Below are 13,756 nucleotides of genomic sequence, written 5' to 3' on the forward strand. Positions count from 1 at the left end.
CCATGTGAATGATGCTCTAATGTTTTATCTTCGTGGGAAAGTGAGTTGTGAATTTTAATGAGGACCTATATATCCATAGTACTCCAGAGCATATTTCTCTTAGTCTCATGTTTTAATTTACCTTGAGAAGGATACGACATAAAAGAGCAGCTAAAAGAGTAGTTTGTCTTGTTTTGGCAAGTGAGATGACCAGCAATTTTACAAATTCGGGGAAACATTTCCCACCAGGCTCAAGGACTGCTTCTATCCCACTGGTACAAAACTCTTGAATGGACCTCTTGTACAATATGGATGAACTTGTGATCTCAGTCTACCTCATCATGGCCCTTGCACCTTATTTATCTGCCTGCACTGCACTTTCTCTGTTACCGTAACACTATATTCTGCATTCTTCTGTTGCTTTTCCATTTTTACTACCTCAATGTACTTGTGTTTGGAATGATCTGTCTGGCTGGCATGCAAAACAAAGTTTTTCACTATATCTTGGTACATGTGACATTAATAAACCAATTACCAATTAATTAGAATACCCAAGTAGTTTATATTTGTTTAAATCTCATAATCATGATCTCTCCATTCAGTGCTTGGTAATTGAAGACGAGAGGCAATCTTTGGGTAATATTATGGCCACTGAATTTGCATACCATGAAATGCGATAAATATTGACCTTGCCAGAGATGGCTGCATCCCGTGAACAAGCACAAAAGGCATGCTGCTGCCACGTGGGTTGTACTACATAGGACCAATAAGATCAGCAGAGTCACAGAGAAAACAGGCAGTTAGGGAATGAATGAAGTTGATTGGGTGATGTTTCTGTGCAATTTAAGATGCATTGATTTTATAAATTTGACTTGCAATGTCTATTTGGTGTTGATTTTGTTCTTGCACCAAGCCCTAGCAGGTGCCATGATTATCGATAACAGAGGGAAGGTAAACTGTGGGACTGCTGGTGAATAGAATTTGGACTAGATTGCCCAATATGACTGTCAAATGAATTGTTCATAGATATCCAGACCAGAAAGGGCTATCTGGGTTATCTCCTTCCCTCTTCATGCACTTCCCCTTCTTCTGCTCTTGGTCTCCAAATTTGTGCCTCATATTCAGTGGTGAGGTCAGTGCCCTTATTCACCATTCAACAGACAATCACAAATTTGGTTTTGTCTCTACGAAATACTCCATCGGTTCAGAATTGTAGTGGTCTGCTCAGTCACCTTTTCATGTGGCTTCAATGTTTGCAGCTCAGTATGTGGGTTGCACAGTTGAGCCACAAGCCATGTTGTCAGCAGTTGGCTCTTGTCGACAAGCAGTGACTTTTTTTGTAGAACAGCACGTAGGATGCCTGAACAAGCACGTGCTCAAGTTCCAAACCTTGTGTTCAACTTTGGCCAAACCTTGAGTAAAATAAAATGAAAGGTTGTGCATTTGAACAAATGATTTTCTTTTTCCACATAAATCTGAAGAATGGAAAACATGGAGATGACTGCAAAAACTACATTGCAACACAAGGCTGCCTTCAGAATACCATCCATGACTTTTGGAAAATGATTTATCAGGAAAATGCCCACGTCATTGTCATGACAACCAAAGAAATAGAAAGAGGAAAGGTGAGTAACTTCCTCTGCATGGGTAAAATATTCATTATAACTTGTGTCATAAAATCATTTTATATTGTTTATGAAAATATAATTAAAACAAGATGGGTTAAAATTGTACAATGTTTGGAATTTATATAAGCAAAAGAGCCAAAAGGTTAAACAACAGGCAATACAAAAGGTTAACTCTGAAGTTAAGAAAATAAGTTATCAGGAGCCTTTTGTAGTTATATTTAGGCCACAAGTGAGAATGTGTTTAGGCTTGGCTTTGATGTCCTTCAGAACTAAGCAGCTGGCTGCCTGTCTCTGCCATATGCACACTTCCATTAGAACAATTCTCCCAAAACTACTGGAGCCAGCACATTTCTTCTCTCCCTTTCATCAGCAAAAAATAAAAAGCAGGAGGAACCCAAAGAGGAACTAAGGTCCTTGTGAATCCATTAAACATATAATCAATAAACCATTTGAAAAAGGCTTGCTATTGGCCTCCTGTGTTAACTATTATAACATGCAGGTTAAGTGGTTGACCACCTGATTAGTATGAGACTGCAACATGCCCAGCTTTATGGCACACTTGGTATTCTACACCAATTCCATATTTCCAGATATTCCACTATTTAGCCATATTGGTGGCCATATGGACTGCTCTTTCATGTTTTCATATTTCCTCCCAATATAAAAAGAGGCCATTTGGCACATCGAGTCTTTGCCAGCTCTCAGAGCAATCCTATCCACCCACATATTTCACTTCAGTCCATCCTCTCTCATGTGCCCATTAACTCTTGCTGATTTTCTACTACCTGCCCAAAGCAGGGGTAATTTTACAGTTGACAATTAACCCACCAGCACATCTTTGGGAGGTGGGACGAAACCAGAGCACCGAAAGGAAACTCACATTGTCACAAGAGAAAATGTGAACTCCAGAACCAGAGGTTGGGATTGAACCTATGTTGCTGGAGCTTGAGGCAGCAGGTCAACCTGTGCCACCCTTGCCCCTCTGCTTATAACAAATAACCCTTTGCAAAGCCTATTATTAACATTTTTTAAGTGTTACCTATTTCAAAGTATTCTTACAAAAAGAATATAATAGATCTAAAAATAGCCATTGGCCCCTTGTTCCTTCTACACCATTCAGTAAGATCATGGCTTATCTTTTACTTCAATGCTATTTTTCTGCATTACTGACAACCTGTCAAACTCTCTCCTGAATATATTCAGTGACTAAGCATCCACGGCTCTCTTGCATAGTGAACTCCATAGATTCCAAAGTTTACTTCATTTTCCGTCACCTGTGTTTGCTCTAAGGTACTTCACGGAAGTGCTGTCAAACAAGATTTGTAGCTTAATGACCTGATGTCGTTGACTTAAAGTGTAGAGGAAGTTTCCATTTCTCTCTCAGAGATACTTTCCATTACATGAATCATTTACTTAAATTCTGCTGATGCCACAGGCTCTGAATTTAGAGTTCATAAATAAATTAGAATTGAGGAGATACTTCTGGAAGTATTCCTTGTTCAGCTTTTGCTGTATAGGCTAAATATATTCTAATGTTCAATAAGTCTGGTTTTCTCTGGAACATTGACTTCTTAAAATACCTTTGGAGAAATATACAAAGATGTTATGAAGAATACACTAATAACCAACAAATGTATGACCAGTTACAGGACAATGGAATCCCAGGCACCAGACTGCACTGAGATTTAATTGCCTGTGCCTTTTTTGTGGCTGGGCTACATTTTCATGTCAAGAGACCCACTTTGCAGAGCTTCATTAAGAAAGTGAAGATCATTAAGGACAGGCCTTCCTATTCAGTTTGCTACAGAATGTTTCGATAAGTTAACAGTCTACTCTGTTTTTCTAAACTTCATAGAGTTTCAACTTTCACCTGTGTTCTTTTTTAATCTTCTAAACACACATGGCATAGACCACACTACCCCAGTAAATTTAGTTTCCAGTCTTGGCCACTATGCAGCCATGCCTTTGTAATACCTGTTAGATGAATCTCATTCGTGTCTGCTTGTCATTTATCTGGTTATATTCAGTAAAAGCACCTTTAAGTTTAAAGTTTAATTTTCCTGATTTGATATTTTCATGCTCTGCAGTATTACTGTTAAACTCTCTTAATGGTAACAGCGCAATATATCAATGAAGTTCCATTGAAGTCAATGGAATTATTTTTTAAGACAGAACACAATGTGTTGATGCTACTACAGGATGCATTTAGGACTAGCCACCTGAGATAAGTTTCTGGGGATCTGCCCCTTCCTCTTGTGCACTGCTAATCATACTCCAATCCCTACACTGCCCCCATGAATCAAAATCCCTCTTTCTCTGAGCAATATACTCAACTCTCTGAGTGGTCTAATGATAATTTTCACATAGCTCAGGTAGTAATTCAGGGATTATCATTTTTGAACTCTGCTTATTAACTTGGACTCTAACTCCTCAAGCTCCTACACTAATATCTAACTAGTAATTTTACCAGTTTCATTGGTTCTTGTGTATGGACCATGGCATCTGGATCCTCCCTTCATTCTCAAATTCTTTTTCTGTTAGACCATAAGATATAGGAGCATAATTGGGCCATTCGGCCCATCAAGTCTGTACCACCATTTAATCATGGCTGATTTTTTTTCAACCCCATTGTCCCGCCTTCTCCCCGTAACCCTTAACCCCCTTACCAATCGAGAACCTTTCAATCACTGCCTTCAATACACCCAATGACTTGGCCTCCACAGCCCTCTGTGGCAATGAATTCCACAGATTCATCATCCTCTGGCTGAAGAAATTCCTCCTCATCTCATTTCTAAAGGGATGTCCCTTTATTCTGAGGCTGTGCCCTCGGATCCTAGACTCTCCTACCAATGGAAACAATCTATCAATCTATCCAGACCTTTCAGTGTCTGATAGGTTTCAATGAAATTCCACCCCACCCCCCCCGCCCCATCCTTCTAAATTCCATTGAGTACAGGCCCAGAGACATCAAATCTTCCTCGTATGTTAAGCCTTGCATTCCTGGGATCATTCTTGTATGTAAGGATATATTAACCCTGACACTGTCCAAACAGCATAGCCTTCAGGACATCCAGTTATGGCTCTAAAGACAGTATCCGACCCACTGACAGTACTCCCCTCACTAAGTACCCCCCTATATCATGTGTAATAATAAAATTTTCCACCCTCCCTGAAGTCTTTATTCGCATCATATAAATAACCAATCTTGATGGAAGTCATATTATCTTCAGACTTTTATTTTTTTTATTGCTGCCTCAAGCAACATCACTCATTTGCTAGTCTGCTATGTATGTCAACACATATAAGATCACTGATACTTTATTTTCCAGGCTAATGAGTTTATCATTTTGCAAATTCAAGGCACCTGCTCTGTGAAGTGTTCCCAGCTTTCTGGATGGCAGACTTCTGAGAAGGATGTGTCCTTCTGTTATAAAGGCAAAAGCTATCTCATCTCTCTCTATCATGATAGGGCTTTCTCTGTAGACGGAGAGTTTGGCAAACTCCCCTATCCCACCCTCAACTATGTATTTTATTTTGTTTTTGTAAGCTTACACAGCTGTAAAGAATGTCTGGCCCTATGGGGCACAAGAGCAACCGTTTAAATTTGCTGCCGTATTGGGTATACTACTGCATTCTCAACTCAAAGACCAATACACATACATAACAGGAGCTCAGGCCGATTATTTTAATGAGAGAACTATAAAACCATCATGTCTTTATTTCTATGTAATCCTGACAATAGATTTTTTTGCATATGTCTAGGTATGTCACTTCTGTACCTCCATCACAAAATTCCCCCTACAATTTTAAAGGAATCATGTTCTTTGAAGAAATGAATACACGGCACATCACTAAGCTAAAGCATTTTGCATGCATAGCAATGTCCCTAAAGTCCCTTAGAAAGAGAGGTTTTCCTACTATTTTATTCAAATCGACTCGTACATTATGAATACTTCCATTGAATTTCATCCTTGGAATTTGAGAATTGCATTGTTATTCTTCATTATCTGTTTCTTACAGAATAAATGTGTTCGCTACTGGCCAGATTTACAAACGTCAAAAGAGTATGGCATGATTTCTGTGCGGAATCTGGAAGAACGCATGGCACAAGATTATATTGTTCGAGACCTGGAGGTCACACGAATAGACCGGGTAACTATGCACCTGACTAGAATTTCATCCACAGCACATTAGCTTGAATTTTTCTAGCAAGTAACTTGAGACTGAGGTGGCTCTACAGGAGTGCTCTAGGTACTGCAAATCCAGTTAAGATTACTGAATGGAATATTGAATGAATGCTGTATTTTTGGAGGTTCTCATTTCAGATGTGACAGTAAACCAAGGTGCTTGTCTTTCTGGGCAGGTGCGTGCCATTCCACAATGCCAGTCAAGGAAAAGCAACAGGTTTTCTCAGTGTTCAGACCAACTACTGAGCTTAATATCACAAAAATCATATCAACTAGTCACTGATGTTATGCTCTTAGTGGAATCTTGTTGCAAACAAAATAATCAAAGAAAATTATGGAAATACTCAGCAGATCGGGCTGCATCTGTGGAAAGAGAAACGGTGTTAAACGTTTCAGGTTGAAGACCCTTCATCAGAACTGGAATAAATGAGAAAATGTTAGTTTTTAATTTGCAAAGAGGGTGTGAGAGAGATTACTAGGGCAAAAGACTCCCCTTTACGTGCTGCAATTTAAAACCAATTTATTTTCTCATTTACCTAATTCTGACAAAGTGTGAAAATCAAAAAAAAACTGCTGGAAATCTAAAATGGAAACAAAATCTTGGAAATGCTCAGCAGGTCAGGCTGCGTTTGTGGGCAGAGAAACACAGCCAACATTTCAGGTTGAAGACCCTTTGTTAGAACTGGTAAGGGGACAAAAGAAGCAGCAAAGGTGGGGGAGAAGGGTATCTGATGGGGTAAAACTGAAGTGACCATGGGGATAAGCTGTAAACAAAGTTATCTGGTCAATGAATGAATGGCTGCAGTTAGAGAGAGAGAACGTGGACAAATGAATGTAGGAGTTGTGAAATGCAGAGCAGGAAAACGTGCCTGGTAGGTCAGGCTGGGCTTGTACTCCACTCCCAAAGGAAACAAACAAGCATGCTGGGCCAATAGCATAGATGGATGACTGATACAGACAGAGAAATCAAGTTAACTGAAGTTGTAGAATACAATATTGAGTCCAGGAGGCTGCAACATGCCCAGAATATAAGTTGGTGTTCCTCAAGCAGGTGTTGGGCCCCGTTGTAACAGGATGGAAGGTGGCAAACCATGTTAAAATGGGAGTGGGATGAGGAATTAAAGTGGCAAACAACAGGAAGCTCACAATCGTCACTGCAAACTGAACACAGGTGCTCCACAAAGTGCTCATCCAATCTGTGTTTGGTTTCTCCAGTGTAGAGGAGACCACATTGTGAACACCGACTACAGTTTACCAGGACAGAAGAAGTGCAAGTTAATCACTGCTTCACCTGGAGACACTGTATGGGGCATTTATTCAATTTCTTGTTGCAAGCAAATTGTTTGCCTTGTTTTTCCAGACAATAATATGACTACGTTTCAAAGTGTTTCAGTGGAGTGCAAATTCATCCTCAGTCATGTATAAAAACAATGACCCTCCCCAACAGAACCCAGTTTCAGAAGCAGAATATGACATACGCTCACTAATTATCACACATTCCATGATTCAAATGAATTTTTACCCAATTTAATAAATAAGCAAAATAGCTTCAGGGCAAACTAAGGTGGTGCAGTACCATTTTAAAAGAGTAAACTAATGTTATTGGACAACAGTGATTCTAGCCCCTCTTCCCAAGTATACTTCCTGGACCAGAGGTGATTTTGTTTTTCTTTTACCACTGAAGAGCATGAGTTTGAACTTGAAATATGACAAAAGCTATATTGCCTGTTTGTACCTGACAGACTGACAGGACCTGAAGGAGTATGATTTTGTGTTGGTTTTCCAATCTGTCGATTTTTAAATCCTCACAGCGGCAAGCACATTCTGATGCAATAATAATTTAATTAAGTCAGTATTGTTCTTGAGTACAAGCTGCTGCTTAATAATTGAACCCATATGATGTTGTTTTATGTGAGGGAGAAATATTAACACAAATTATTGATTGACCACACACAGTATTTCTTATTTATTGAAAGGTAATAAAAAGGGGTGAGAAACTAACATTATTGAACCAAGATGGTTATTTTCATTATAGTTGTATATTTTGGTTACCTATATTTTACTCTGCAGCTGAGAAGATAGCATTTTCTATTGATGGATTTTGATTACAGTATTGACCAGGAAACTGAAAATGTGCTAACATTTTATGATTTTATTTCACGCAGAGTGGACTGCCTCGGCATATATGGCACTATCAGTACCTCAGCTGGCCTGACCATGGGGTTCCCAATGAACCAGGAGGAGTATTGAGTTTCCTGGACCAAGTAAACAGAGCGCAGCAAAGTATTCCAGATACTGGCCCTATTATAGTGCACTGCAGGTACTTGAATCATTTGCAAATTGATCTTTTGATCGCTGTAAACTGACCACCAAATATAGTTCCAGTTCAAAACACAGACGGCAGGAGTTTCAAGGATAATGGAGAGTTCAGTAATTTATTGAAAACTGGAGCTAAGAACTGTATCATTACTATGTGAACTGGATGTTGGAAAGCTGCTTGGAATTCAGTAGCACTTGAGGCCCCAGGAATCAGCTGCCACTGAACTGTAAAAGCTTTTCCTTTGCACACTTCATCAAAGCATATAAAGGAACGGGAGGTGGGGTGCAAATCTGAAGGAGGTGTAGCTAGTCTAGTGTAAGGTTACTATTAGCATCCTTAAATGGAACAATTAATTCAAAGCAAGGGGAGGCGAGCTGATCAGTGGTAATCAGACAGGAGTGAGGGGTTGGCTGCTGAGTTGTTAGTTGGGGAGCATCACTGAGTCAGGGTACAGTCAATGTGGGGGGCGGGGGGCAGAGGGCAGAGGGAAGTGGCTGAGTCGGGAGCTGATGGAAGGCCAGTCGCCAGGTTGGATGGAGGTCTGTGAGTAGGGTCCAGTCGGGGGATGGAGGGGTGTTCAGGTCAAGAGATTGACACATAGGCGTCTGGGCTTTGAGAGAAAGACCATAAGATATAGGAGCAGAATTAGGCCATTCAGGCCATCCTGCCTGTTCTGCCATTCAATCATAGCTGATTTTTTTTCAACTCCATTGTCCTGCCTTCTCCTCATAACCCTTAACCCACTTACCAATCAAGAACCTATCGATCTGTGCCTTAAATACACCCAATGACTTGGCCTCCACAGCCCTCTTTGGCAACAAATTCCACAGATTCACCACCCTCTGGCTGAAGAAATTCCTCCTCACCTCAGTTCTAAAGGGACGTCCCTTTATTGTGGGGCTGCGCCCTTGGATCCTAGACTCTCCTACTAATGGAAACATCCTCTCCATGTCCACTCTATCCAGGCCTTTCAGTAACTGGTAGGTTTGGAGCTTAGGGGTCAAGAGTGCAGGGCCTGCTGGGTTAGGGGGTCAGGCAAGCATTGTGAGCTTAGGAATGGTGATTGGTACCTGGTGGGGTTACTGGTGTGGTCCAAAGGGGAACGAGTGATTAAGTAAATTAAAGGGGAACTACTCAGCAAGGCTCTCTTTAAAATCACAGTGCTCCAGAGAAATGAGCTGTGCTGAAAGTGCTCAGTGACAGGTGTGCTTTGGAACCACATGGACTGATTTCTCCAACATAGAAAATGCATCAAAATCAAAATAAAGATTCACAGCTGGAAGTGCCTGGATTAATCTCTGAAATGGCAGAATTCAACCTGGAAATCATTGAATTCCACTCTGGGAATTCAAGTAGCTTTCATTAACAAGAGTCTGACTAAACTTCCAAACAAACCTTCTTTTGTTTTAGTTTACAATTTGACTGAGCCTCAGCAGTGTAAGTATATGTGAGAACTAAAAAAGTTATTTATTACTGGAGAATTTCTTACAGAACTCTGAGCTCCTCCACTGATTCAGATGGATTTTCCAGTCTCAAACTTGCTGCATTTCAGACGGAGATGGAACCCATCAGAACACGGTTACTTTCTGCCTTTGCAATTGCAAAGTATCTTCAGAGATTTCTGGAAATTTGTGGACTTGTAATTTGTTTCCTAATCCAAAAATTCAACCTGCGTTCCCCACTTTCATATTCTCTGTATTTGATTTCCACTCTAAAGCTATCAGTCTGAAATTCTCCACACAATGTACACATTTAATTAACAGCTCTTTATCTTTTTCAGTGCTGGAATTGGGAGAACTGGAACCATAATCGTCATAGATATGTTAATATCTGACATCAGTAGACAAGGTAAGAAACAATAAAGGTAGATAAACATGTATATGATCCATAAGGAGAGTAACTCTTCAGTTAGATTTTATTCTGTGTAAGATGTATTAAAGAAAATGCACATTTTCTCACACAGTCATGTATAATGCTTGAAAACTGTGGCTCTTTCCCCAATAATTTTACTCTGTTAACCTTCCTTTCTTCTTGTTATTTTTATCTCAGCTGCCTATTATACTGTATCTTGTAGCCTTAACATAGCACTAAGTCACTTAAGTCCTGTTTCTGCCGGTACTCCAGTTGGTTCCATCTTTAGGTGGGTGTCTTGTGCTCCAATTTGATTCACAGACAATTGGAATTCTCCAATCCGCATATAAAATCCATTGCAATTTCAAGACATATATGGGACCCCATGTACCCTACTTATTCTTGCCATATGTAGTAGCACTGAATGTCTGAACTGATGATCCTCAAAGGGACTGATGAAGGAAACTCAAAAAAAAATCAAAAATCTTTATCACCTTTTAGTTTTATACAAGATTGCTCTTCATAACCTCAGAAAAATATTATGGGCACATGCTGACTACACTCCAGTTTGTCACAAGCCCAGTGTGTCAGCTCTGGATTAGCAAGCCACATCATGTTATTTGTTTATTTTTATTCATTTGTCAATGTACATCGAAACACACAGTGAAATGCATCGTTGTTGCATTAACAACCAACACAGTCTGAGAATGTGCTGGGGGCAGCCCACAAGTGTCACCATGCTTCCAGCACCAACATAGCATACCCAAACTTCCGACCCCGTACATCTTTTTTGGAATGTGGGAGGAGACCGGAGCACCCGGAGGAAACCCACACAGTCATAGGGAGAACATACAAGCTCTTTAAAGACAGTGGCGGAATTGAATCTGGGTCACTGGCGCTGTAATAGAATAAAGAAATAGTGTAATGTATTGGGGCACTGTAAATTGCCCCTAGTGTGTAAGTGGATGGCAGGAGAATCGGGGGAAATTGATGGGCATGTGAGAGCAAATAGGAAGGGAGATAATGGGGGAAAGGGACTGATGGACGTGTTTTCAGAGCTAGCATAGACTCAATTGGCCGAATCACCACCTCCTATGTTGTAAGGAAATATAAAAATATGAAACAAAATATAAGAATATGAGACTGTTAGTTCTTTGGTACTTAGTTCTGGTACTTACTGTATATGTCTATAAACTGGCAGAGGAGTTTCTGTGCTATTCAATAGGTCCAAACACTAGAGGACTCCAGGTGGATAATTTTTCTTGAAATTGGACTGCTGCCTTAGACAGCACGCTCACAAAAATCTGGAATGTATCTCATCTAATTGGCTCTGGTACATACTAATCTAAGGAAGCACAGATTTTCAATTTGCATACACCAAAAATTGTTAGGAGGAGAAATTGCAGTACAATATAATAGAATAGCCTCAGTTATGTTTAGAATCCCTGTAGGAGAGATTAGTTCTTACCCAATTTTCCCACCCTCCATTTCTGTGTAAAGGCAAGTATTTAGCTCCTCGGTTTCTATCACTGTGACTCTATACCTGACCCAAGGCTAACTTTGTTTCATTGCTAATCCCTCCCACTACTACCCAGCTGCCGACAATGATTTAGCTGAAATGGGAATATCTTGCAACTGAACATACGGATTTTATGACCAATTTCATTGCACTAAGCTAGATTGTTGTTCAAGGATGATTTAGTTTTATTACTAATGTTTCCTTACTGTTGTTACATGAATATGTTTTTTCACATTTGTCTTGCCTTTAACTTCTCTCACTTTTCATACACATTTTCTAGGTTTTCCCCTTTGTTTAATGTTTTTATTCTTTTCTTTCATCTGTTAATGAAAGTAATTCTGCCTGAGATAACAGATGGTGGACTTAAAACAAAAAGAGGTGTTGTAAAAGAACATGCAAAATAAAGTTGAATTTAAATAAAAGCAAGTCATAAGAATTATAGAGGATGAAAGGAGCCCGATAGCACAGGACAAGGGAAGATAGACTTTGAGAAATTAAAAATATTTCATATTTTCTTTTAAGGACTTTTTACCAGTGACTAAAAGCATGCAAACAAAGAGCAAAAGCAAGAGATAGAACTACCATGAGGTCAACTTCAACTGAAAATAAGAGAAAGGCAAACAGACTGTACACATATTAGTTATGATATGGTATTGAGTTAATGGAGCAAGAACTTAAGGCATCATTATATTTGACATAAGAAAAGAAATTGGAGCTGGGGTAGGCCATGTGTACCTTTGAGACTGTTCCCTATTCAACAGGTCCTCCACATCAGCCCCTACCTGCCTGGTCTCTCTATCCTTCCCAAACATCCATCCATCTCAACCTTAAGTATACCCAATGAGTGAGCACCCGCAGCCCTCTAGTTAAGGAAATTCCAAAGATATTTCTTTGGTTTGGGTTTGGGAACCAATGCCAATGTGTCATCACAGCACATTTTGCATTACTGAAAGTTTTTTTTTGTGTGAACAGCAAAATACGAAATTCTACTGCAGCCCAGAGGAGGTTCATTGGGATGAAGGGGTTGATTTATGAGGAACAATTGAACAAGCTGGACCTATGCACATTTGTGTTTAGAGGAATGAAATGTAAGCTTATTGAAACATTTAAGTTTGGGGGATTGACTGGGTAGAGGTGGAGGGATGTTTCCTTTTGAGGCAAAAATCTAGAAATGGGGGGGGGACATAGTTTCAGGATAAGGGTTCACCCTCTAAGATGGATTGGAGAAAGAATTTCTTTCTAATCTTTGGAATTCTCTGCCCTAGAAAGTAGTGAAGGGAGTCATTGAATATATTCCGAACTGAGACAGAGTTTTGGGGGTGGAATGGTCAGTTATGGGGATCGGGCAGGAAAGATCAGATCAGCCATGATATTGAATGGCAGAGCAGGCTCAAGGGCCAGTATGACCACCTCGTATTCCAATTTTCTTATGAAGTATGGTTTCATCAAAGGAAATCATGTTTGACTAATTTATTGTTCTTTGAAGAAGTAATGTATGCGATGGATAAAAGAGAGCTGGTGAATGTTCTCTACATAGATTTGTAAAAAACATTAGATGTGGCATCAAAGGTTATTGTGGAAAATGAAAGATCAGAGTGTAGGACATAATACTTTGAGATGGATGATGATTGACTGAAGTGAAACAGAGTCGGCATCAATAGGTCCTTTCTGGTTAACAAAATGTAATGAGTGGCGTGCCACAAGCTGGCACTTCAACCTTTTACATTTTATGTAATTAACTTGAAGGAAGGCACCTAAAGGATGGTTGCTTATTTTACTGATAACATAAAGATAGATAAGAGTGGACGTTGTGAAGAAAACACAAGGAGGCTACTAAGGGACAGAGAGGGTTTCAGTGAGTAACCTGAGAACTGGCAAAGGGAGTACAATGTGGGACAATCTGAAATTGTCCATTTTGACAGAAAAAATAAAAAGGAAACATTCTCTAAACAAAAATTAAAACTGCAGATGCCCAAAATCTAAAATAAAAGCAGCAAGTGCTGGAAATAATAATGACAAAGGGTCTTAGGGCTGAAACAGTAACATTGTTTTTCTTCCCATAGTTGTGACCTAACTTGCTGAGTATTTCCAGCATTTTCTGTTTTTGCATTGTCTTAAATAGGTACTTAAAGATAAGGTGATTTCTTTAGCTCTCTAAGGGTTATGAGTCTGGGATCTAAGAATATAAGAGATCATGTAACAGTTTTATACAATATTGGTTAGGCCACACGTGGATTATTGTGTGCAGTTCTGGTCGCCACGCTATAGGAAG

The 13,756-nt window shown here is 39.7% G+C and overlaps 1 protein-coding gene across 3 annotated transcripts in view; it reads left to right on the forward strand.

Moving 5' to 3' along the window:
• ptpn11b (protein tyrosine phosphatase non-receptor type 11b) overlaps positions 1-13,756 on the forward strand; it is a 101,115-nt gene that overhangs the window by 74,041 nt on the left and 13,318 nt on the right. For all 3 annotated transcript variants that reach the window (XM_052039308.1, XM_052039310.1, XM_052039311.1), the window contains exons 9-12: positions 1,461-1,604; positions 5,628-5,759; positions 7,960-8,114; positions 9,895-9,962. In XM_052039308.1, coding sequence (XP_051895268.1) covers positions 1,461-1,604; positions 5,628-5,759; positions 7,960-8,114; positions 9,895-9,962 — 499 coding nt within the window. The remainder of the gene's footprint in view (positions 1-1,460; positions 1,605-5,627; positions 5,760-7,959; positions 8,115-9,894; positions 9,963-13,756) is intronic.

The sequence above is a fragment of the Pristis pectinata genome, chromosome 26 (genome assembly GCF_009764475.1).
Source record: "Pristis pectinata isolate sPriPec2 chromosome 26, sPriPec2.1.pri, whole genome shotgun sequence".
NCBI classification, from domain to species: Eukaryota; Metazoa; Chordata; class Chondrichthyes; order Rhinopristiformes; family Pristidae; genus Pristis; species Pristis pectinata.